This window comes from Sorex fumeus, unplaced genomic scaffold (genome assembly GCF_029834395.1).
Source record: "Sorex fumeus unplaced genomic scaffold, SorFum_2.1 ptg000131l, whole genome shotgun sequence".
NCBI lineage: Eukaryota > Metazoa > Chordata > Mammalia > Eulipotyphla > Soricidae > Sorex > Sorex fumeus.
In genome coordinates, this window is record NW_026606188.1 from 18,177,903 (window position 1) to 18,204,518 (window position 26,616).

The 26,616-nt window shown below is 44.3% G+C and overlaps 1 protein-coding gene across 3 annotated transcripts in view; it reads left to right on the plus strand.

Annotated features, from left to right (window-relative positions):
* The first annotated feature begins 1,259 nt into the window (after positions 1–1,259).
* Positions 1,260–26,616, plus strand: part of DCP2 (decapping mRNA 2) — a 45,974-nt gene continuing 20,617 nt past the window's right edge. For all 3 annotated transcript variants that reach the window (XR_008795660.1, XM_056139133.1, XM_056139132.1), the window contains exons 1-4: positions 1,260–1,406; positions 10,804–10,955; positions 14,137–14,264; positions 15,378–15,476. Coding sequence is in view for 2 of the 3 variants with exons in the window: in XM_056139133.1 (XP_055995108.1) it covers positions 1,354–1,406; positions 10,804–10,955; positions 14,137–14,264; positions 15,378–15,476 (432 nt within the window). In the remaining variant the exon portion in view is untranslated. The remainder of the gene's footprint in view (positions 1,407–10,803; positions 10,956–14,136; positions 14,265–15,377; positions 15,477–26,616) is intronic.

A 26,616-nucleotide genomic window follows, 5' to 3' on the forward strand; every position in this document is an offset into this window, starting at 1 on the left:
GTTTTTTCATTATATTATGCTTCCTATGTTTGTTATGATCAAAGAAATGTATGATCTTGGGAATATGTTTTTTGTAATTACAATGAATGATTTTACCTGCCAAGTTCCTTATAGAGATGTATAAGAGGCTGTCTGAAATAAAGATCAATGTTGCTATTCCATGAGAACTCAGTCCTCTCAACCACTTCTATATCGTTTCTTTATATAGATCCTCACCTTCCCTCCCGACCCATTCGACTGTGGGCTGGCCCGGCAGTATAGTGTGTGCAATAGTGTATGCATAGTGTGTGCAGTAGTGTATGTATAGTGTGTGCATAGTGTATGAGTGTGTGCAATAGTGTGTGAGTATGTGCAGTAGCGTATGAGTGTGTGCAGTAGTGTATAGTGTGTGCATAGTGTATGAGTGTGTGCATAGTGTATGAATGTGTGCAGTATAGTGTGCATAGTGTATGAGTGTGTGCAGTAGTGTATATTGTGTGCAGCAGTGTATGTATAGTGTATGAGTGTGCAGTAGTGTATAGTGGATGCAATAGTGTATGCGTGTGTGCAGCAGTGTATGTATAGCGTATGAGTGTGCAGTAGTGTATAGTGTGTGCAATAGTGTATGCGTGTGTGCAGTAGTGTATGTATAGTGTGTGCATAGTGTATGAGTGTGTGCAATAGTGTGTATGTGCAGTAGTGTATGAGTATGTGCAGTAGTGTATAGTGTGTGCATAGTGTGTGTGTGTGCATAGTGTATGAATGTGTACAGTATAGTGTGTGCATAGTGTATGAGTGTGTGCAGTAGTGTATGCATAGTGTATGAGTGTGCAGTAGTGTATAGTGGATGCAATAGAGTATGCGTGTGTGCAGTAGTGTATGTATAGTGTGTGCAATGGTGTGAGTGTGTGCAGTTGTGTATGTTGTGTAACAGAGTATGAATCTGTAGTACAGATTCAGTAGTGTCTATAGTATGTGTGTGTGCGGTCGTACACGTGGAGTGTGTGCATAACGTACAGAGCGTGGGCAGTACACCTGCGGAGAGGAAGCGCGGAGGAGCACTTCCCGGCAGGAAGGTGCAGGCGCGCACGCGCGCAGCCTCACCCCCGGCCCCGAGGAGGGAAGCTGGTTTCCGAGCAGCCGCGAGCTGCTTGAAGTCTGATTGGAGGCCACGGACCAATAAACAAGAGCTCCATTGGCTGGCGCGCGCAACCCCCGCCCCCGGCGCCTCATTGGGCCTTTCAAGCAGAGACGCGGCGGAGCCCCGCCCTCCCCGCCCCTCCCGGAGCCTGCGGGGGTCGCGGCGAGGCCGCAGGGCGCAGCTGCCGTCGGTCGCGGGACCGGGATGCGCCCCTCCCGCCGTGGGGCCTCACCATGGACACCAGGCGGGCCGAGATCCCCGGCGGCGTCCTGGACGACCTCTGCAGGTACCCGGGGCCCACGACCCGCCCCTGCCCGCCGCACTGCCAGCGCTGTGCCCTGCCCTGCGCTGCCTGCTCTGCCCCTACCCCTGCCCCTGCCCTGCCCTGCCCCTCCCCTGCCCGTCTCTGCTGCCCCTGCCCTGCTTCTGCCCCTGCCGTGCCCGTCCCCGCTGCCCCTGCCCCTTCCCCATGCCCGTCCCCGCTGCCACTGCCCCTACCCCGTCCCCTGCCCCGTCCCCGGACCCTACCCCTGCCCCGTCCCCGTCCTTCTCCCCTGCCCCCGTCTCGTCTCCTGCCCCTGCCCCTGCCCCGTCCCCCGCCCCGTCCCCCGTCCCGTCCCCCTACCCCGTCCCCCTGCCCCTGCCCCGCGCGAGGCCTCCCGGGGGAACGTGTGGGGTGCGCTGCCCGCTGCCCGCTGCCCGCTGCCCGCCCCTGGGGCCGTCGGGGCGGCCGGGGGCGCGGGCTCGGCAGGGGCGTGGGTGCCGCTGTACGGAGCCTAAGGTTACGGCAACTTCAGGAAACTCGTTATGGTGAACCACTAAAAATCTCAGATTCCACACTTCGTGAAAAAAGAAAGATTGGTACATGGGTTTGCGTCGATAAATGATTGGAAGAGCATTTTTTTTAAAGTGTGGATTTTAATCTCATGTTTCCAAGGGTTTAAAATTATTTTTTTAAAAGGATGTGGTTTTTACAGTTGGGAAAACTTTGAGATGAGTATTAGAAATGGTGGGCAAGAATGTGTGGAATGATGGGATACAGGTTGATTAAGGAAGAAACAATGACCATAAACATTAACAGGTAGCTAGAATAGTCTTACTAGAGTTTTATTTTGGGTATATGTTAAACAGTTAAACATCTCTTTAGACGAACAGCTAAGGGTTTAGATTTCCAGTGAGTGGAAAGAAAAATCTATTTTTTTTTTTTTTGCTGCGATGCACAGAGGTTACTCCTGGCTCATGCACTCAGGAATCACTCCTGGCGGTGCTCAGGGGACCATATGGGATGCTGGGAATCGAACCCGGGTTGGCCGCGTGCAAGGCTAATGCCCTACCTGCTGTGCTATATTGCTCCAGCCTCAAGAAAAATCTTTAATCTTTGGAAATAGATTAACTTTTTCCTTAAGAAAAAAATTGTTTTGCCATTACTGTTTTGGTTCTATAAATAAGACTGGTGTTGCAAAATTATGACTACTTCATAAACTTAATGAAATCAAATAATCGTGTCTTAAAACTTGGGTTTTACAAAATAGGAGACTAACACCCAAGAATGGCCGAGATTAGTACCAGGAATTTTTACTCCATGGCTTGGAGGCCAACCACACATGCTAGGTGAAAAGGGAACTCAGATAGAGAAGGGAACACCAAATAAAGGTGTTGGGAGGATCCTCCCAGGATGGAAGAAGCATGCGGAAAGTAGACTATAGACTAAACATGATTGTCACCCATTGCCTCTTTTGCAAACCACAACCCCCAATAAGAGAGAGAGAACAAAAGGGAATGCCTTGCCACAGAAGCAGGGTGGGATAGGGTGGGATGAGGGGTGGGAGCGATACTGGGATCTGTGGTGGTGGGAAATGGGCACTGGTGGAGGGATGGGTATTTGATCATTGTATAACTGAAACCCAAGCACAAAAATTTGTAAGTCTGCAACTGTACCTCATGATGTCTCACTATTAAAAATTTAAAAAAAAAATTCAATGTCAAACACAGACATCTGAATAAAGAACTATGGTATATATACAAAAAAAAACCCTCGGGTTTTAAAAGTAATGAAAAATTCAAATTAAAATTTATATGTCATTGAGGAATTTTTTAATGTTACTAAGTTCAGATTTAATAAAAATCAGAATTTTTCAGAAATTCTTTTTACTTAGAATGTATTTGATTTCTATAAAAATAAATGCTTAACTCAAAAAGTTAGTTTTCCTGAATTTAATTTACTCTCTTAAGTACCCCCTTTGAATTATGAATTTGGTCTTGACTCTTTTCCATTTTCCCCACTAACTCTATTTATATTTATATTTATGAGGTATTTTTGTTTCTGTACTATGTTGATTTTTTTTCAGTTTTTTTTTTTCTGAGTGCCTCTTGGGACTACATCCAGCAGTGCTAGAGATCAAATATGCCCTAAGATTTTAAAAAGGTAGTGTTTTTTTACTCTAGTGATGGAGCCAGAACCTCATGGTCCCTATTTTGATTTGTTAAATTGCGTATTCTTGCTAATCTTGTTACACAGTAGCCGTTGTTGAATTTTGGAAATGAAAACTTAAAATTGATTTTTATGAAAAAAACCAGAGCAAGAGACTTAAAAATTTAAGGTGTGACTTGTGGCTTCCTGACCATTAGACCACTTTTGCCCTCAGACTTGGAAGATGGTTTTACATGCAACATTTTGTTTGTTATGTAGCTATTGGACATTCCTAGGTAATTAGCATACAGTGAATTGAAGGAAACTGTTTCAAAAACTTATACAGAATACACTGGTGAGTACAATGTTTAGTAATGTGATGCTTTTTTGTTAAAGCCAGTTTTCTGATGTTTTGTGTATGTATACACAGGAAAAATCTGGTAATACTGGTTACTTCCGGTGAAATGGAATTTGGGGAGAGGATGGAAGATTCTTCTTTAATTTAAAACATTGCTCTATATTAAAGATACATATAAAATGAAATTTACCATTTTATGTTGATACTGAAAGTGTTTGGGATTTGGCAGGGTGGGGCGGTGATTTTTCTGAATACCTACAGTGCATATTCCTGATTCTGTGCTCAAGGATTGGGCTTGGTGGATCTTGGGGGAATGAACCCAGGTTAGCTATGGGCAAGACAAATACTTGACTCCTGTACTCCTCTTTTTGCCCCACCTCTAAACTGTGATTTCTCCTGTGTTGCTAACCCTCTCCTCCGATGCACCCTCAGTCTTGTGCTGCCCTCCACATCCTCTGCATCTGCCCCTTTCTGTCCTTGGGCAGACCTTCTATCCATCTTGCTACCTATTGGACAGCATTTGATCCTGGGCCTTATCCTTATGGAAGCACATTAGAATTCCCTTTCAGCGCACCTGGGTTGTATATGGGTATCAAACAGTGGAGTCTCTATTGAATTTTATGTATTTTGTTTTCTTGTTCATCATTTTTATATTGTGGTGTATATTCTAAAATTTTCTTTGAGGGGCTCTTTAGGAAGTAAAAGTCTGAGTCTAAACATGACTGAAATGTCTGTTTCTCTTCCCTTCCGCCTGTCTGTGGTTCAGGACCCACACTTTGGGAGCCAAAATTCTAGGAGATATTCTCAACACTGACTTTTCTTCAGGGCCATTAAAATTCTACTTTTTCCTGTTTTGTGGCAGATTTTCCTTAGATGGAGGGCTATTCTTTTTTTTTTTTTTTTGCGTCACACCCGGCGATGCACAGGGGTTACTCCTGGCAGTGCTGCGGGGACCATATGGGATGCTGGGAATCGAACTCGGGTTGGCCGAGTGCAAGGCAAATGCCCTACCCGCTGTGCAATCGCTCCAGCCCTGGAGGGCGATTCTTGATTGCCTTCCTGTTCAGGATGAGGGTGTGGGGCTTCCTTGGTGATAGGTAAATTGAACCTTTGGAAGGAGATCTGAAGCTTTTACTCTGGAGACCTTCTTACTCTGCTTACTCTGGTGAGCTTCATGTTGGGTGCCTTTCCCTAACCTGACAAGCCCAAATCGGAATGAGCAGGAATATCAGCCCCTCCCACGCCTGTAAGATCAGATTTCCATTGCCAGGAGTGAAGGGAGGAGGCCATTAGGTTATTGTTAAACAGGCCAGTCCCTCCCTCCCTCCTTCCCTCTTTCCTCATTCTCTCTTCTCCCTTCCTCCCCCCCCTCTTTCTCTCTCTCTCTCTCTCTCTCTCCCTCTCTCCCTCTCCCCCTCCCCCTCCCCCTCCCTCTCTCCCTACCTCCCTCCTCAGTGTTCAGGGGAGATTGAGGCCCAAACCACCCCTGGTCTGTTTTCTGTTTTGTAAATCTCATTTTCTTTATTTGCACTCTTCAGTTTACCCTTTTTGTGGGCAGGGTTTGACCCACACCTGCGGGTGCTCAGATCTGGTCTTATTCAGGGGTCAGTCCTAGTGGGCTCAGGGACCCATGACAGCATGTGATATCTTGTATTTTTTCTAGCCCCTCCAGCTCATCTTTTTTGAACTTGGGACTTAGCTGGGCTGGGCTAGGTGTGGTTCTGGATTTGAAGTAAAAGTGAGAGTAATTTAGTTTTGGCCTGTGCATTTTCTTGTCATATTTATTGTGGTCAGTGACCTGTAGAAGCCGCTGAAGGGGGAAATTATAGCTGGAGGGAGCAAATCGAACAAAAACATCTACTCCAGTACAAGAGCATTTTGGGGGTGAGGTTGTTTTAATTTGCAGGGGGGTAGTGCTGGGTGATTCCATATGAGGCATGGACGAGGCACTATCACTAAACACGTTCCTGGCCCTTACCATTTGTGCAGGGAGGCTTCCTGAGAGACTCTCGGGGCCTTGCTGTGGTGGGACTCACTGAAGGCTCCTTTGGCCTGGTGTGTGTTCGGACCCTGTGGACAAAAATACTTTGTCCCTAAAGTATTTTTCAGTATGGAATCTTCATGGATTTGTGTTACTCTTGTCTAGGACCCATGTTAATCTTTCTGTTATTTTTAAGAATTAAAGACATTTTTGGTTTTGGAGCTATACAAGGTGGTACTCAGGACTGACTCCTGGCTCTGTACTCAGGGGTCACTCTTGGTGGTGCTTGGGAGGAGCATATGGGATGTTGGGAGAGCAGACTCAGGTCTGCTGTGTGCAAAGCAAAAGCCCTACCACTACACTATTGCTCTGGTCCCTCTGTTGTCATTTTTTTTTTAAAATGCACACACACAAGAGGAAGAACACAGAAGAGATAAGCAGCAGAATTTAGAAATGCAGGACTGAGGGAAGTGGGCTATGCAGTGGGGCCAGGATGATGGCAGTGTAGTGTGAGGGAGAGAAGACCCGAGAAAGGCAGCAAGGTAGAATGCATCTCTTCCTCTTCCTACACACCAAGAACACTGGTCTCTTCCTGCCAGACTCCCTTGAGGTGGCAGCTGCCTGTATACTCAGGGAGCTGGGTGTTGTCTGTCACTGAGGAAGGGTCTGGAGATACTGACACTGGAGGGCCCTCAGAGGAAGAAGAAAGAACTCATCCTGGTCACCATAAAGTGACCCTCCTCCACTGAGAACACTCCTGCATTGTTTTGTGCTGTCATACTTAGAAAGGTGGAACTGAAGACCACCAGAAAAAATGCTACTGGGAACAGTCATACAATACAGGAACCAAGAAAAACAAACCCAAACTCCCGAAAGACTAAGAAACTCCCTTGATGTCCTTAGGGAGATATTTAGAATTCTTGAAAAAAGTGAAGTCATGAAACAGAATGATCTTTAAAAGCATAATATAAGTAGTTAAGGAGAACATTTGGAATTTTATAGTGGGAGAGCAGAGAGCCAAATCTCAATGGAGACTTAAGAACCTTTTGCAGGGGCTGGAGAGGTTTTACAGTGGGTGGTGTGTTTGCCTTGCATGCTGCCAATGTGGGTGTGATCCCCAGCACCACATATGGTTACTCTGAACCTGCCAGAAGTTAGCCCTGAGCACCACCAGGTGTGGCCAAGAATCCAAAAACCAAAACAAGAACCAACAAAAAAGAGAGATAGAGAGTGAGAGAGCAAAAGCATTCCCAGGACCAGGGGGAGAGACTGGAGTGAACAGCCACAGAGTGAACAGCCACAGAGTGAACAGCCACAGAGACTGGATGAACATCTTGTTTTTGCAAGCCGCTGTTCCATCTTTGGCACCTCATGGTGCCCAAGCATCCTGGGTGCAGCTCCCATGGCCTCCAACAGGAGCTCTCTAGCCTGCATGGATAGTGTATCCCTGGGAGTGCTCCTTGACCATTGTTGGGATTCCCACCCTCTCACCGAAAAAAAACATTTTTTTCCCAGAATGTAGAGTGGAAAACCCAAAGTGAGAAATCACCAGACAGAAGTGAAGAATTGTAAAGAGAATCAGTCTATGAAGTTCTACAACACAGAAACTTCCAAGAGTTCAGGCTCACTGAGCAGTTAGATTGTGGGTCACTTCTGAACATTGGTGTAGATACTTCCAGACTGAGAAAAGGAAGAGGTCATATGAAGGGGTAGGAATCTCAGTGGCTTTCATCATAACATCAAAATTGGAGACTGGTATTTAGAGGTGTTTTTTTTTTTGTTGTTGTTGTTGTTGTTTTTGCATTTTGGGTCACACCCAATGATGCACAGGGCTTACTCCTGGCTCTGTACTCGGGAATTACTCCTGGCTGTGCTGGGGGACCATATGGGATGCTGGGAATCAAACCCAGGTTGGCTGCGTGCAAGGCAAATGCCCTGCCCCTGGCATTTAGTTTTGAAGGAAATTATTCAAATACAGAGTTATTTATTCAGTTCAGTGACCAATTGTGGGGAGGTTTTCAGATGTGCATTGCCTCGGCATTAATCTTCGCTGACTCCTATCTCTAACCAGGAGAGGCCAAACAGTGTACATGAAAGACCATGGCAGGAGAAGGAGCCAGTAGCAGATGGATGAATGTGAAGGAAGAGGCAGAGCAGGTGGAAGCTAGTGCTGGGGAAGCAGCTGAGCATCCCTAGGTGTAGGTGGAGATAAGAACCCAAGGACAGTCTGGTGAAATGATGCTTCTCCTTTAACACCTTGGGGAAAAGTTTAGTAAACCAGGAAAAGGTTGGTTTAATGACAAGTGTTGAGAAAATGAATTAATAAAGCTTGGATAGTACAGGAAAAGTAGCTGACTTGCTGTCATCTGAAATCTGCAGTAGGGATGTGAATTAACCCTGTGGTCATCATCTGGGCGCACTGGCCTCTCCCTTCAGAACACTTGGCAGTACGTGGAAACTGTTGGTTGTTCAGGAGTCTAGAGTTCTGAGACGGAATGGCAGAGGGTCAGGGTGCTGCGGAATCCCAGTGCATGGCTAGTGCCTGTAGTGATCAAGTTCACAGACTACACAAAGTTATGGCAGAGGTTGGGGAGAAGGACACCTAGGGTGGGAGTGGCAGTAAACGATCGTTTGCCATCCAAAGAGAAAATAGAAAGCACCCAGATGGATGAGAAATGGCGGAGCCGCTGAGTGTGGAGGAGTGTACTGAGGAGCGCCTCTGCATGCGAGTCCTGGGGCTGGGTGTGCCCTGACTGGGGTGGGGGCTGCATCTGGGCCCACCAGCTGCTCCAGGGTGGTCTCACCTGAGCCTTGTCTGTTTCTTGGATGTTCTCCCTTTCTGTCTTGTGGCGGGAAGCCACTCTGTTGCACCCCTCCTCGTGACCTTGGAGGTCAGGGTGCGGGCAGCAGTGCAGTGGGCCTGCCCCTCCTGGGCCCGAGCACACGTGCTCCTGTCTCTGGCCTTTGGGTGCAGGATGCTGCTGCTGGTCTTGGCTTGGGAGCTGGGGCTGGGGTGTGAGGAAGGAAGAGAAAGACTGGCTCCCGTCTTGACCCTTGAGTTGGAAGTCTAGGGGCTGGAGCGTCCTGTCCCTATCTGCCCTCCCCCCCAAGTCCTCTAGTGCCTGGCATGTTGCTTTGGGTACTGGTCTTCTTCCTCAAGAAACTGCACCTGAGCTTTCTCCAGCTGCTGTACTTTATGGCAGGGACTGTTTGGAATAAGAATTTATGTGAGGACTTCAAAGATAATTTGAAACTACCAGTTATACTGGACTGTATCAGTATATGCCTAGCAATTTGTTAGACTATGGGAATACATTGATATTCAAAGACAGTGAAGTAATTTGAAGAGTTTGGATAAGAATCGGTAGTAACTGCTGTAATGAGTCTATAAGTCTGTTCCAAGGAGTTGGATGTGCCTACCTATATATGAGAGCTGAGTTAGTGAGTAAAACACGATTTAGAGTTTGCTAGGCAGATGAGAGAAGGGAGAGTTGATATGAATGGTGATTTGGGAAAATCTCCAAAATGAGTTTTTGCTGTTCAAGTAAAGAAACTTATAAGAGGCCCAGAGAGGCAGTACAGCGGGAAAGGTGCTGCCTCTGCACGTGACTGACCTGTGTTCCATCCCTGGAGCCTCACCAGGAGTGACCCGTCAGGAATAAGCCCTGAGCACAGAGCCAGGAGTGATCCCTGAGCACAGAGCCAGGAGTAAGCCCTGAGCACCAATAAGCCCACTCCCCCTCACCCCTATACCCCTAGATGAAAGAACCTCAAGAATGTCAGATCGGTGGACTAGGTGGGCAGTAGGTGGACTGTAGGACTCAGGTAGGTGGACAGCCTGGTTAAGGCACTTGCCTTGCACCTTTCTCACCTTGATTTGAATCCCTGACACTGCAACGAAGGCTCCCCCACCCCCACCCAAAGGTCGTGAGATGGTCAGGGCCTGTATCTGTAACACTGAGTAAAAGAGGTTGGGTCTTACAGTTAATGCTGTAAAGGTTTGTACATTTGTTCTCATGTATGATTTTAAAGCTCTTTCTCCAGTGGTTTTCTGTATTGAAATGTAGGGTCTTGGATGGTGATTTGTTCTGTTTATTTATTATTTATTATAGACTGAATCTTTTTTTTTATAATTTGGTATTTTTTTCAGGTTTGATTTGAAACTTGGAAACAGCCAAGAGTATCTATTTTTTAATTTTAGAAAATAGCTCTCAAAACTAGTAAATTGTATGTAGTTCAGTCTGTCCCTAAAACTCCCTAAAAAATTGGATTATCAAAATTTCCTGTCAAAGAAACAAGAGTTGCTTAATGATTGCTGAAATCACACTCATGGAGATTCATAAATTCGAGTGTGTTTGCTGCACAGGTGGGTCCTTAATCACATGCACTGAGAGCACAGTTTAGTGTACATACTATGTGTATGTTAAAATAAATTCTTGCACTATCATAGTGTACTTGGAAATAGTTTTTTTTTTTTTTTAAGTAAGTCATAGTTGAAAGTTAGTTTCACATACCAGCAACAGTATTTTCAGCTTTTCTTTTTTGATACCTTAAATCAAATGTTAGATTAAACAACTATCTAATATCATTCTTGCTTGAATATTTGTATATATAATTCCATATTATACATGTAACATATGGAGGGCATCCTGGAAAAGTTCTTTTTTTTTCTTGGTCACTTTAAGTTGTTCTCAGTGGACTCTTGGTGAAGAGGGTACTGGAGGGAAATGGCCATGTAAAAAAGTCCTATTATGAGTGCACACACACATATGACAGACTGATTTCTCTACCAGAATTCCCCAGTTTTGCTTTCTTTATTAGCTTTACTTTGGTCCCTTTTCTTTATTGGTGGTATAGGGATAAAGCAGTTAAATAGGTTAAAATTAACTGTTATGGTTTATGAATATAATTTTTATGTTTTTTGTTTTTGACAGCCGATTTATTTTGCATATTCCCAGCGAGGAAAGAGACAATGCTATTCGAGTGTGTTTTCAGATTGAACTTGCCCATTGGTTTTACTTGGATTTCTACATGCAGAACACACCAGGATTACCTCAGTGTGGCATAAGAGACTTTGCTAAAGCTGATATCCTTTTAATAAGTATAATGACTGTTAATAAATCTTACTCCTATTAGTAAATATTTTAGCCCAAATTTCCTTTTGCTTTTCTTTCAGATATATTCTCTACTAGATAGGATATACTTGGTTTTTTATATTATCAAATATAAGTAGTATACACAATAACATTTTAATTTTTATGTAAAGAATTTCTTTAATTGTGCACTTAGAATTAGAATTTTATTTTCTTTCAGAACTGTCTTATTTCTAGAACAGATTTTTTTTTTTTAACTCTTGCTGATTAGATTGCTACCTGACTAGGGTAGAAATTCTTTTATTTTTGTCTTACTATGTTTAAAGCAGGCCTTTTTAATTTCCTATGGCAAATACAAAGAAATTCTGCCTTTACAGAAGATTTTTTTGTTTTTTTTCTAATTTTAAGTAAGAAGCATGTTTTAGGTTATTATTTATAAATAATTCACGTGAATATTCAAGATAATAAAGGTAAAGGTAAAGGCCCTCCCATTGATTGTCGATTTGCTCGAGCGGGCCCAGTAACGTCTCCATTGGAGACTTTGTTGTTACTGTGTTTGGCATATCGAATACTCTCGGTAGCTTGCCAGGCTCTCCGAGAGGGGCGGAGGAATTGAACTCGGGTCGGCCATGTTGGCCGCTTGTAAGGCGAACGCCCTACCGCTGTGCTGTCGCTCCCGATAATAAAAGAAAGAAAAAAATTGACCGAGTTTGTTCTATTTTTAATGGTCCTAGTATTAAATGTCTTTAGAATTTATGAAAAGGGTGGAAACATTTTATGCGAAACTATTTAAGAGAATATAGAATTTTATCATTAGGAGTGGGATTGCGCAAAATTTGAGAAGTAAATGAGAGAAGGGGAGTGGAAGGTGCTTCTGTTTGTCAGGGCCGTCCCAGTGATGCTGGGGGAGATTGTTCCTGGGGGGTGACTGGTGGTAGGCTCTGTGGAGACGTCATAGACTTGTCAGAAGGAGCAGAATAGCCAGACCGTCTGAGTTCTGTGCTGTTGATTCATTTTGCAGTCCTAGGGCCTGCAGAGGCTGCTTACCACACTTTGGTGCTCTGCACACTTTTCTTACTCTTGAAAACAAGCCAAATGAAAATGTGTTTTAGTCCTGTGGTCTAGCGAGAAGGAACAGGGCACTTTCATTCTCGGTTGGGAGACTTCACGGATTGTCCAGTGCTCTCCTCGTGCTGCGCCTGTGCTGGCCAGGGGCGGAAAGACAGGGGCAGTTCGGTAGGCGTGAGGGGGCAGCACTGGCCTGTGTGGGGCCTGAGGACAGGGCACGTCACGTAGGTCTGCAGAAAGAGGCTGGTGGGAGAAGGGTCTGTGTGAAGAGCAGGAAAGTTCGGATCTGTGTCAGGCTAAACGGGAGCAGCAGTGGGTGCTGGAAGTCGGGGCTGTGCTGTCGTGCGTGCAGTCTTAGGGGTGTCTTCAGTGCGTATTCCACAGTATAGATATCAAGTGCATATCCTGAATTTGTTCTTGGCTTAAAGTTTTGTTAGGGAGCTATGTTCAGAGAATTATATAGGGCAGCAGAATTTTCTGTATTGCTAAGAGATTGATGTTGTGAGGAAGAAAATAACAGCAGGGAAATGCAGATATGGAGAGGAAAGCAGTTATAAAAGTTAATGGAGAATAATGAAGTGTGAATAATTATTGTTTTTACTTTTGTGCCACACCCAGTGGTGCTAGGAGATTGCCAGGTGGTGGGTGATATGGGGATTGAATCCAAGCTTCCTGCATGCAAAGCATGGACCCCAACCCATTACCTATGTCTCTAGCCCTTTGTACTTTATTTTTATGTTTAATTTTGGGTATATGAGTAATTAAAAGAACTACCACAGGAAGTTTTTTTGCTCACATTGCCAGAATACTTTCAGTCATTGCAGGCCCAGAGTGTTGCTGTGGGAATTGGTTCCAAGAGTAGGAAGGGGTGAAGGAGCAGGAGTGTAAGGTTCCTGAAACAGGCTGCGATGCGCTATTTCTGTAGTTGCTGGCCAAGATAATGGTAGGGTTCGGATGTCAGAGTTGTTTTAAAATAAAGAATGTGACACAAGTGGAAACTCTTTGTTTTTCTTAGAACTACTCTGTAAAGTCTGACAACTTAGAATCAAGACTTGATTTGTTTTGGTGGGTTAAGAACATCAGATTCAGGGGTCGGAGAGACAGTGCAGGGGTGAAGGTGCTTCTTGCAGCTGAGCCTGGTTTGAATCCAGGCATTGCATATGGTCTCCTGAGCACTGTCAGGGGACCTGATCCCTCCACATCACTCTCGCCCATTAAGAGAGCCAGGTCTGTCAGGTTTTATCTGTTCCAGTAGATGGGAAAATCAGGTCTGGGAGATAGTGTAGTGCCATTAGGGTGCTTGCCCAGCATGCAGCTGGTCCAGGTTTGATGTCCTGGGGGCCCCTGGGCACTGCAGTGCCACAGGCCCAAAGCGCCCAGATAGCGAACCATTGCCAGGTGGCCCAGTGTCACTGGAGTCGTCTCTGAGTCCCGAGATCCCTTTGGGAGGCACCCCACCCTGCCAGTCAGAATCAGACAGTGGCTGGGAGATAGCTCAGATAGTGGGGCATGGGTTGGTCCCCTAACCACCACCTCATGTGGGATTCACCCCTACCTCTCAGAAATGAGAAAATCAGACTAGAGTGAATTATTTTTTGTTTAAAAAGTTAAAAATGATAGTAAACAAAACCATTACTTTTGTTCTACCCAATGGCAGGGTGGAGGGATGAGTTTTAGCTTTGGTGTCTTTTGAAATAGGACGTAAACTGTAGTAAGTCTCTATGAAAATTTTTTCAATTTGAAAACAATAAATGTGACCAAGACATTCAACAACTGCATTGTTTTTCTCCTCTAAGCCAGTGCAATTCATTGGTATGTGCTTTGCTTCTCTCCTGGGAGCAGTTTCAGTATCTTCTGATGGCCTGGTAGGATAAGTTTGAATTGCTTAATGAGAAGAATTTGAAGTATTCTTATGATTTTAAGCTTGTGTTAACATGGGACTTCACTTGAATTTTGTTTAGGCATAGTGCAAACGTTAGCAGTGATGTAAGGATAAACACAAGGTGGAGGTGCCTAATTGTAGATAAAATATTTTTAATTTAATTAGGTCTCTTTTTGTGCTTGAGCATTATTGAGGGAAAAATAGCTTCCTTAACATATGTATACTCTTCAGTCATTGCCCATTTTTGCTGCCTCAAGGTGAAGATGTGGAAAAAGTTTTGGACGAATGGAAGGAATATAAAATGGGAGTACCAACATACGGTGCAATTATTCTTGATGAAACACTTGAAAATGTGAGTGTGATAAAAGAGTTTTAGTGAAATGGCTACCAGCTGTTAATTTTTATCCTATTACTGTTATTTCTATAACGTTCTGAGTCAAGGTTTTAAAATATAGCACTGTAGCACTGTCCTCTGGTTGTTCATCGATTTACTCGAGCGGGCACCAGTAACGTCTCTATTGTGAGACTTGTTACTGTTTTTGGCATATTGAATACACCACGGGGAGCTTGCCAGGCTCTGCCATGTGAGTGGGATACTCTCGGTAGCTTTCGGGGCTCTCTGAGAGGGACAGAGGAATCTAACCCAGGTCGGCTGTGTGCAAGGCAAACGCTGTGCTAAGCAGCACAAAAAGGAGTGTGGGTGCAGAGAGCCCAAGGGCTAAAGTGAGCACACGACCCTTTTGATTTTCACAAGCTACTCTTAAAATCTTTGGAAATGTGAAAAATGAAGTAAAGGATGGACTTGGTATATATTACAAAGTGATTCCTTCAACCAGAGTCTATTAAAAAAAAAACAAAAACAAGAGCAGAATGCGTCAAGATAGAGCGACTATAGTTGTTTAACTGTGTGATTGTACAGATCGCACCCAACCCAGGTTTGATCCCCAGGACCCCATATTGTCCCCTGAGCCTACTAAAAGCAATTCCTGAGCAGGAGTAAGATCAGTAATGAGCCCTCATCACAGCAGGGTGGATCTCAAAAACAAAACAAAACAGGTCAAGCATAGAACAGAGAATCCCCGCCCCTGCAAATACCAATGGCCCAGAAACACGAAAAACTTTTAATGAAATTGGCTGTAAATACTTACACAAAGACATTACTTTTGAAATTTAACCATTTAGAAATGTTATAAATAAACTATTTATAATGTTCTGAATCAGTGTTTTAAAATATACTTGGATTTTTAGTAAAGAGGCCATATTTTGCATATTTGGTATGCATTCTGGATCTTAATCTTTGATCTTGCTGCTTTGTGGCTTATTGGAGAGTCCCTGCATTGTTGAACAGCACCCATACATTGGCTGTATATTCGTCAGTTACCTGAGGAGAGAGGAGTGACTGACTTCTAGAAGGGGACACGGCACAGAAGGTCAAGGTTTATTTTTCCTTCTCATTGTTCCGCAGGTACTGCTGGTCCAGGGTTACTTAGCGAAATCAGGCTGGGGGTTTCCGAAAGGGAAGGTCAACAAGGAAGAAGCTCCTCATGACTGCGCTGCCCGCGAGGTAAGGGTCCTCTGAGGCCTGTGTTTTGGCCGCTTCTGGCTTCCGAGTTAGAGCCGCTGGGACAGTCTCAGCCTCTTTCTGGAACTGGGTGGTATCAGTCACTTGGAGGACTTGGCAGTCTGAAGTCACACACACTGGCCATGGGGTTCTGGCTGCTGCATGGTGCCCCTGGCTGGTGGTGGTGGGGGGGGGGGTCCCCTCAGGCTGGCAAGGCTGGGGCATAGTTTGGCATTTCCAAGTTTGCATTTATTATAAGGCCCATTCTGGTTTTCCCCTGCCTGTGTGAAGTTTGTTTCCCGCCACAGGAGGAAACCCCATCCTCAAGGGTCAGCGTAGCTTTGCTTGAACCTCTCCCAAGGTTTGTAACTGAGACTGGAATGCAGTTTCTAAAGCTCATTCTGTAAACTGCTTTTCCTGTGAGTGTGGTTGGTTAGTGCCAGCCCAGAGTGTCTGAAGCTGAGTCAAAGTTGTCTGTGTTCCTCCTAGACACCAGTCATAAAGGATAGCATGTGCATTGGATTTTGATTCCTTAAATATTTCCAGATTATTCCTTATCCTTGACATCTGAAAGGTTGATTCTAGCAGGGAGTAAGATAGATTGAAAAGAGAGTTGGACTGTTGCTGAGAAATTTTTGTTCCAGTGTAGTTTTGGCATATGTTACTCAGTTCTGAAATTTTGGAACTCATTTAATCTCTAAAGTCACAAATTTACTTCATAATTAAAAATAACATTGAAGTTGATTTTATAACAATGTAATACTTCGGGGCCTCCCAGGCAGTGCTTAGGGGACAGGGTGGGGTGCTCCTGGCATTAGTTGGCCTAATTATGCTGACCAGAAGGCTTAGTACTTGGGCGTGCCTTCAGGGCAGCCCTGGCAGAGCTTGGGGGATGCCAGCATTGCACCTTGTGGTGCATAGGAAGCACCTATAATGGCCTGGGAGGGGGCTTGAACGCTTGGCTGTGCCATGGTGTGCTCTGCGTGCAGCCCTGATCAGAGACATTTCTGAGATGGTCATATGGGTTCTGTGGTGTATCTCATCGGGATTATTGCCTTTTTTTATTTTTAGTGGGCTGTCATATGGGCTATCATATTGTCATATGGGCTGGAGCGATAGCACAGCAGGTAGAGTAGGGTATTTGCCTTGCACGTGGCCAACCTGGCCGACCCGGGTTCAATTCCTCTGCCCCTTTCAGAGAGCTCCACAAGCTACCGAGAGTATCTCACCTGCATGGCAAAGCCTGGCAAGCTATCTGTGACATATTCGTTATGCCAAACACAGTAACAACAAATCTTACAATGGAGACGTTACTGAGCAAATTGATGAATGACAGGAGGACAGTGCTATAGGACAGTGCGATGGTGCTTATTTTTGATGAGTATTTTCTCAGAGCACATAGGCATCGTGCAGTGCTGGGAATTGAAGGTGAGCCTAAAGGTGGCTAGAGGTGTGCTCAACTCTGAGCTGTTTCTGGTCCTGAAAATGGCTTGTAATTTCAGCATGGAACAGCTTATCCAAGCCAGTATTTCATTAGAATTTAGAGCATCAACTTCTAGATGGAATCTTATAAGCAAATCTAGGAGAATTCCTATCTCCATTTCCCAATTGAACTCATGTTTGGGGCAGTGGAGTCGCTGCCTTCAAAGACCTTTTCTGTTCTGTCATGAGTGATGGAACAGAGCAGCTAAGAAGGCCCCTTGCAGGGGCTCGCACTTTGTAGTTCTCTTCCTCTTAGGGACTAAATGGAAACCCAGAAGCCCACTTAGGGGAGCTGACCTGCTGGTGTGTATTTGGACTGACCCTCCAGCGGCGAATTGACCCGGTCTGGAGCAGTCCCCCTTGCTGCTGTGTCTCAGAAGCTTCCTGTACCTTGCTGACCCTTCCTTTGGTGCATAAATGTTGGTGACAGTACTTCATGATCTCCTGTTCCCTGGACAGGGTGCCTGGTGTTCTCAGCCTGGGAGTTGGGTGTGACACACGACATATGACTGGGTGTGAACTGCTTATTTTGGGTATTCCATTGGCACGTATGATTGTTTTTCATTTTTTCACTCTGAATCTGTGTTTGTCCTGTGAGCTTAGGTCTGTTTCCTGAAAATGGATGGGTTTTCTTTCCTGATCCGTCCAGTACTGAAGCCGTTTCACAAGGAGTGTTCTTCGATGACATGGAGATTGATCAGGTCTGCATTGCCATTTCTCTGAGGTGTGGAATCAGGTTGTTTTGCAGAATCTGTTTTTGTAGGGGTCTTTCAGTAATTCTTGCAAGGTTGGTGTAGTCCTTGCAAATGTTGCCAGCTGATTTGTCTGAAAAGGGCCTGGACTCTGGATTGCAAGTTTCCTCATACTCAGTACTTTGAATATGTTGTTCCACGCTTTCCTGGCTTGTAAGATGTTGGGCCTGTCGTGATTCTTGTTTTCTTTGTATCTGAGGCTTTTCTTTTCTCTTGCTGCTTTATGGAGTCTGTCTTTGTTTTTCTGCTAACACCTTGATCACCATGTTTCTTGGCTTTGGCTTGAGCCTGTTTGGTTTGGCATCTTCTGGCCTCTTGGCTCTGTGCAAGTGCCCCTCCCCAGAAATGAGGAAGCAGGTGATCTCCTTTGTTCCCCATGTTTCTTAAAGACTCGAGGGTGCTGTGGTTTGTCTCTTATCTGAGACATGATCTGTTTTATTTCTCAGCAAACTGTTACCTCTAATAATCTGTTGCTCTAACGATTTCTGTGCCTTTAGGATGCCCCTTCAGTGGTCATGCAAGTCAGTATCTAATATTCCCGTTTGCATAGAGGATTATGGAGGTATTTGAGATGAGCTGTCAAAACCAACAACCTGTAGAGTTGGTGGGGCTGAAGGGGTGGAAATGTTGCACAGAAGCTTTTTAGCACCTCTGTGGTTTTGGGTCCGAGAGGGGGTGGCAGCGTCCTGTGGTCTGAGGATCCAGAAAGACATCCTGGCTCAGGGGTAATGGGGTGGGAGCCTTGACAGGGCCAAGGTTGTTGTTTGGATCTTATATTGCTGACTCTGTGGTTTGGAATGAATAACTGTAGCATCCCTCTACACGTCCCTCCCCACTTACCTCCTGCCACCTCTTCCCCGCTCAATTACTTTTCTCTTGTCCTCCCTATACTCTGAGGTTAAGGGTAATCTAGGCCCTTCCACGTCCTCTTTTATGCCTTGCATTCCCTCATCAAGTAATTCTGTATGTCACACATGAGATCATCCTGTGTTTTCCCTTTGGTTCACTTCACTCAACATGATGCCATGCAGTCTCCAGTTCCTTCCAAGTTGCAGTAAATTGCATGATTTCATGGTTGTCTGCAGCTTCTAGAATTCCGTTGTGTCTGTACATCTTTATAATCTACTCATCTGTCATTGGACACGGAGGTTGATCCCATATCCTAGTCCTCAGTGATACAATGGGTTTTGATGTGCATATGTGCTTTTGAATGACCATTTTTGTGTCCTGGAGGTATACCCAGAAGTGCAGTTGTTAGGCCATATGGCAGTTCAATTCTAACTTCACTGAGAACTCTCCATACTGTTTTCGGTAGGGACTGTACCAGACAACATTCTCACCAGCACTGGGTGAGAGTTCCTTTCCAGCACATCCTGTCAGCAGTGCCATTCTCACTGGTATGAAATGATACTTTATTGTTGGCTTACGTTGGATTGAATAAGTGATAGAAGAGCATTTTTTTCATTTTCCCTCCTCCTCTTCCCCTCCTCCTCCTCTCCCCCCTTTTTTGTTTTGGGGCAACACCCACTGCTGCCTTGGCTTAGCACTCAGGGATCACCCCTGGTGGGCTACAGGACTGTATGGGGTACTGGGATTAAACCTACGTGAACTTCATGCAAGGCAAGTACTCTTCCTGCTATGCTATTTCCCCAGCCTCTTGAGCTCTTCCGCATGTGCCTATTGATCATCTGTCTTCCTCAAGAAAGTGTCTGCTTATTTCCTCTCATTTGTTGATACGGTAATTGGATTTTTTGTTGTTCTTGATTTTTGCAAATACTTGCTATATTTGATATCAACCCTTTTTCTGATGTGTTGAGTGCATACTTTCTCCCATTCTGTTAATATCTTTTAGTTTTATTTGTGATTCTTTTTCCTTGCAGAGACTCTTTAATTTGGTGTAATCTCCTTTGTTTACTTTTGATTCTGTTGCCTTTGCAAATGGCATCACATCATTGAAGGTGCCTTTGAGGAGCATTCTGCCTATATTTTCCTCATTGTACTTTATAGATTCCCGTCTGATTTTAAGGTCTTTGATCTACTTAGAATTGACTTTTGTGTAAAGTGTGAGATATAGATCCAGCTTGAAGTTTTTACAGCACCATTGTCAAAGAGGCTGTCTTTACCATTTCATGTCCCCGGCTCACTGGAAGAAAATTAGCTGTCCATAGATATGGGGATTTGTCTGTGGTGTCTGATTCTGACCATTGGTCCAAGAACGTATCCTTGTTCTAGTACCATGCAGTTTTGATCACTAAAGCTTTGTAGTAAAAAGTTAGGTCATGAGATGTCTTCTGGTTACTTGCATGTCAGTATGGCTTTGGCTATTTGGGGTCTTTTATGATACCATAGAACTTTAATACTGACTTATGTTCTTGAAGACTGTTCCCTAATTTGGAAGGCAGCTATGCTCACCATGATTCCACCAATGCTACTTGTTCCCTGAATTTGGATGGAGATTTAATTGAGTCTATATAATAATTTAGATAGGATGTTCATTTTGACAATATTGGTTCTTCCAATCCATGAACCTGGACTGTTTTTCTATTTTCTGAGTTCTTCTATCTCTTAAGTGATTTGAAATTTTCTTGGTATAGCTCATCCACCTCTTTTTTTTTTCTTTTTGGGCATTGCCCATCGATGCTCAGGGGTTGCTCCTGGCTCTACACTAAGGAATTACTCCTGGTTGTGCTCGGGCTGCTGGGAATTGAACCTGGGTCAGCCATGTGCAAGGCAAATACCCTATCTGCTGTACTATCTCTCCGGCCCCTTGTCCACCTTTTTGTTAAGTTTATTCCTAGTACTTGATGTTTTTGTACATTATGCTGAGTGGGATAGACACTTTGATCTCTTCTTCTCTGATGCTTTATTTGCATATAGTAGGAATGTGACAGGTTTTTGTGTATTATAACTGGCCGCTTCATTGTATTGGTTTTTTGTTTCTAGGGTCTTTTTGGTGGACACTTTAGGATTTTCTTCTATGTGTGTTATCATGTCAGATAGTGATAATATGACTTCTTTTCCAATGTGGGTTCCTTTAATTTCTTTTTCTTGCCTAATTACTGTAGCTAGCATTTCTAATATTATGTTGAATAAAAGTGGAGATAGTGGACATGTTTGCCTTGTACCTGATCTCAGGGGGAATGCTCCTAAGTTTTTCACTGCTAGGAATGATAAAGATTGTGAGCTTGTTCTAGATGGCCTTTATTATCTTCTACCCACCTCTATTTTGTTGAGAGCTTATGTTATAATTGAATCTTGCCAAAAACTGTCTCTGCATTGATTGATATTATCATAATGATTTTTATATTTTATTGATGTATGCTACATTGATTTGTATACGTTAAACCATCCTTGGCATCATCCTTGGCATGCCCGAGATGAATCTCACTTTTTTTTTAACCTTTTATTTTTTAAGTTTTTTTATTTTTTAATTTTATTGAATCACCAAGAGATAGTTACAAGTTTTCATGTTTGGGTTACAATCACACAATGATCAAACACCCATCCCTCCACCACCAGTGCACATTCCCCACCAGTAAATCTCACTTTAAATGAGCACACCTTTTTTTTTTTTTTAATTTTTTCCCTTTATTTTATTTTATTTTTTACAGTTGTAGATTTACAATTTTTTGTGCTTTGGTTTCAATTATACAATGATCAGATACCCATCCCTCCACCAGTGCCCATTTTCCACCACCATGGATAATATCCCTCCCACCCCCATCCTCCCATCCCCCCTGTCTCTGTGGCAGGGCAATCCCCTGTGTTCTCTCTCTCCTTTTGGGTGTTGTGGTCTGCAAAAAGAGGCATTGAGTGGCAAACATGTTCAGTCCATAGTCTACTTTCGACATGCATCTCCCCTCCTGGGAGGATCCTCCAAACATCCTTTATTTGGGAGCACACCATTTTTATAAAGACAAAAATGTTGGGATTTAGATGGATAGTTGCTGTGTTAGTTTACTCAAACTACCATAATAAAATTTCATTGAGCAGTAACTAAAACTAATACAAATATCTTTGTCACTGTTGTCATGTGGAAACCCGATATCCTGGTGGCTGCTGACTGGTTCATTTTTTTTTTTTTAATAATGTAGGAGCACTGCTATTTATTCAGCCACTGATTAAGCTGATTGAATTGGTTATGAACTCCACATTACTTTTTTTTTTAAATTTTTAAAATTTTACAAGTTAGTTCACAATGTTTGATTACACTCAATATTTAAACACCAATCCCACCACCATTATACCTTCCCACCACCAAATTCAGGATGTTTCCATCCCAAACCCCAAACCTGTCCCAAAACACAACCAAAATAATTTATTTCATATTGTCTTATGGAGAACTGAACAAGCTTTCAAATAAGTGGACATACAGGAAACAGTGTGAAGATTGTTCTGTTTTGGCAGGAGCCATTAAGACATTCTATATGATATCACTAACATGTTAAAGTTGGGTGATCTGAGTTTTGGTATATATATCTGAAAATATGTATATATGTATATATATATAGATATTTCCCTCTATGACTTGTTGCTTACTATCTGAACCCCATCAAATGTGGTGTGGTAATTATGGAATGGGTAGGGAGTGTTTTATGATGTGTCCAGGAATACGTTTACTCATGTGAGTCTTAACCTGAGCTTGTGGGAGCGGAGTTGAGCATGGCTGTGGTTGGGATGTGGAGGGTTTTGGCTGCCGGAGCTGGGTCTCTTGGGGTGGGGAGGGCTTTGACCCACTCCACTCTAGAGTGCTTCATGTGAAATAGCCTGGCGTGGAATCTAGTGGAATGGTTCTGGGGGCATCATGTTATGCTCCCTTTCAGGAGAAGCAGCTGTGTGATCTGGTCGGTGGCCAGTGATGAGATTATCTGATGCTGGCAGCTGGTAGCTGGCACTGCCTTATGGGGGTGACCCCTGTGTTGCCAGAGACTGGGGGAAACAGGCAGAGGATCTCTGCTTCTGGCCCCGTTGAGCCCAGAGTCCAAGGTTACAAAGTTCTGCATAACCTGGGTTCTGTAGGACTTCCACTCATGTGTGAGGCTCGGCTCGAGCGTGTGGGGAGGGTCCTTGAGCATGGCAGCAGTTGGGTTGTGGAGGTTTTTGGCTGTGGAGCTGGGTCTCTTGGGGCGGGGAGAACTCTCACCCGCCCCCTTCTGGGGCGCCCGGTGAAGACAGCCTGGTGCCGGGTCAGGACATTCTGTAGCGCTCTCTTTCAGGAGTTTTTGTTTACAGTCTCTGGGTTTTGGCTGTTGATGAGATTACATGGCCCTGGGGGCAGTTTGTGTGTGTGACTGCCAAGCTACTGGAAAACTGTGGACTTGGGGGGATGAGACCCAGTTCCAATCCAAGTGGGTCTGGAGCTCTCAGTCACAGGTTCCCATCTACCTCTGTGCTACAGGCCCTAATTGCGTCTTTTGATCTCTTTTGAGATTTGTGGGTCTCTGAAATAAGGCCAATAAATGAGCTTATATAGTTGAGCCGGAGGTGGTTTGTGAGTGTGTCTCCCACATACCTAACTTTTGGCCATTTAATTTCTTGATAAACTTGGCCCCAAAGGCACAGCAGAAATTTTGGGGTGTCAGGATGTCTGAAGGCACCATCAGGCTGCTGGTGCACTCACCCCACAGGTACAGGTTGACCTGCTGGCGGCACCAAACCCCCAGTCAACTGGTTCTTGATGTGGGCGCTGTGCTGGAGCTGCCTCCTGCACACAAGGTGAGTATCTGCGTGCCGTGAGCACTTGCTTTCCTTCACATTCACTGGTCCAGCCCAGTGCCACCTGTGCCCACCTTATCCCTCACAGACCCTGCCCTCTCATGAGGGTCTGACCTCCCGTTCATCGGGGTCTTTAGGGGGACTCATTCTCTTGCTATCTGTGAGTGCTGCAAGTGTTCCATTGACCCTGGGGTATGCTGAGACTTCCTGGTGGGTGGTGTGGTCACCAGGCAGCAACCATGTTCTCGTTGAGAACCAAACTGCTTCTTCAGATTCTTTGCCAGAGCGGGTTAATATTACAGTGCTGATTTTAATTTGTATGTTTTTTTTTTTTTTTTTTTTAGTATCTGTTAGACCTGGGTTGCTGTCTTTAGATTGCCGAGCTGCCCTGTGCCTTAGTACACTCAGCCTGCACTCTTTCATTGCTGCTTATTTTAAGTTATTAAGTACTTATTTAAGTATTTTAGGGTTCTTAAAATACTGGAACTTGGCGTATTTATTCAAGTATATAGAGATACTGCAGCAGAACTGAGCACACCCTTTGAGGGCTTTGTGTGTTGGTGAATTGGATGAAGTTGTGGTAAGTTGGCTCCTTGGGGAGAAGGTCTGGAACTAATGGTCTAGGGCTTGGGCTTTAGAGGTCATGCAGGGGTTCAGGTGCGTGCCTTGTCCAGGGTTGCTGTGGTAGTATGGGATTAAGCTGTGTACTGGCATCACATGTGCTCCTGAGCACCAGTGGTGTGGCCATGCCCTCTGCTCCCTTTCCCACAGTCCATGTGAAAGGGTATTAGACAGACTCTTTTTTGTCTGAATGATCAGTACAATTCTAGTCTGCTCTTTGATCTTTTTTGTTTTCTTTTATTAAGTGGGTTTTTATCTAGTTGCTTTTACTCATTGAGCTTTTAAGACAGATATGAAAAATGTTTTCTGGATGTTGGCAGGATGTCCTAGGATGACTTCAGTATATTTTTGTTGTAGTGAGTCCAGCACTTCTTCAGAGTAAGTAATAATTGACAGTTCACTTGTGATTGCAAACTGTTGCTTATTATTTGGCAAAAGAATATATATTAATAAAATGACAATATACATCAATATGTCTTAATATTGATAGGAGTTTGTGTAGAGGAATTATCGGTTTCACTTCTGTAGGCTTATAGGGTAGCTTGTAGATTGAGAATGTAGGCAGGCAATGTTGGTTTGGTTATGCTGGTGCTCTTGGATAGCTTATTTTATATATTTTTTGGTTTTCTGGGCCACGCCTGGCAGTGTTCAGGGCTTACTCTTGGCTCAATGCTAGGATAACCCCTGTCAGTGTTTGGGGGACCAAGTGTGCTGGGGATTGAAGTCATGTAGGCCCTATGGAAGGCGAGTGCCTTACCCCGTGTCATCACTCCAGCCCCAAGAGGAGTGTGTATTTTGTGTGCATTTTAAGTTTTTAGGTGCTCTTACCTGAACGAGTTGGAAAAGCTAGTGCTATTCCATATGCTAGGAGACTCAGCTTCCAGTTCAGCCGCACCTGAGCATGGGAGACACCACAGCCTTACTTCCTGCCCATCTGCTTCTGTCCCAGGGTTGGCCCCGAGCACTGCTGGGTGTGCACTGGTTTAGTTCTCTGTGGTAATAGAGGAATGAATTTGAATCACAAAATAAGTGGTATTAAAGCTTTTGTCTTTAGTGTCTGTATATGAAAGTGACTAATATTTATTTTTTTCTGATGGACAAATTCTAATTCCAGAGGCAGCACATCTCACTGTAGCATGGAAGGACTGTTTGATTAATTACTAATTACTCCTTATCTGTACAGGTTTGGAAGTTGCTTGGGCAGATGTGCCTGATGGTACTTTTCTAAGTGTATTGTCATGGACCACACCCCATATTAGTCTTTGACCATGGCTGTTCCCGCTATCTACATAGAATGACTTTTCCTTATCTGTTGACAAAATTTCAGTGGTTCTTTCCATTCTGTTTGGTAAGAGTGCCTAGTAGGGCGCTGTCTGCCTGTTAGTGTGCTGAGTGTAGGGTGCTGTCTGCCTGTTTAGTAAGGTGCTGAGTGCAGGGCGCTGTCTGACGGTCCCCGTGGCAGCATCAGGCCTCACACCTTTTCCTTCCCTCTCTCCAGGGCTGATTTAGGTTCCACAGGCCCCACATGACCTTCTTTTTGTAAATTTAGATTAAAAAAATTTTTTTATTTATTATTCTTAATATTTTGAGTTAAAATCCTTAATCTCAGGCACTGTTTTGCAGAACTGCATGGAACATCCAGCGCTGCCCCCTCCCCATAGTACCCTCCCTCCTCCCACCCACCACTTGGTTGCTTTATTTTCCCCCTTTCCTTCTTTTTTTTTTTCCCTTTATTTTATTTTATTTTTTTTTACAGTTGTAGATTTACAATTTTTTGTGCTTTGGTTTCAATTATACAATGATCAGATACCCATCCCTCCACCAGTGCCCATTTTCCACCACCATGGATAATATCCCTCCCACCCCCATCCCCCCATCCCCCCTGTCTCTGTGGCAGGACAATCCCCTGTGTTCTCTCTCTCCTTTTGGGTGTTGTGGTCTGCAAAAGAGGCATTGAGTGACAAACATGTTCAGTCCATAGTCTACTCTCGACATGCATCTTCCCTCCTGGGAGGATCCTCCAAACATCCTTTATTTGGTGCTCCCTTCTCTATCTGAACTGCCCTTTCCTCTAGGATACCCGGCTGGCCTCTAAGTTATGGAGTAATCATCCTGGTGCTGATCTCAGCTATTCTTGGGTATTAATCTCATACTTTGTTACTTTATATACCCCAGATGAATGCAATCTTTCTATGTCTATCCCTCTCTTTCTGACTCATTTCGCTTAGCATGATACTTTCCATATTGTACCACTTGTATGTAAATTTCATGACTTCATCTTTTCTAAGAGCTACATAGTACTCCATTGTGTAGATGTACCAAAGTTTCTTTAACCAGTCATCTGTTCTTGGGCATTCAGGTTTCTTCCAGTTTCTGCCTATTGTAAAGAGTGCTGCAATGAACAAACAAGTGCAAATGTCACTTCGACTATACATTTTTGCCTCTCTGGGTTATATTCCCAGGAGTGGTATTGCTGGGTTAAATGGGAGCTCAATTTCTAATTTTTTGAGAATCGTCCATACTGTTTTCCAGAAGGGCTGAACCAGTGGACATTCCCACCAACAGTGAAGGAG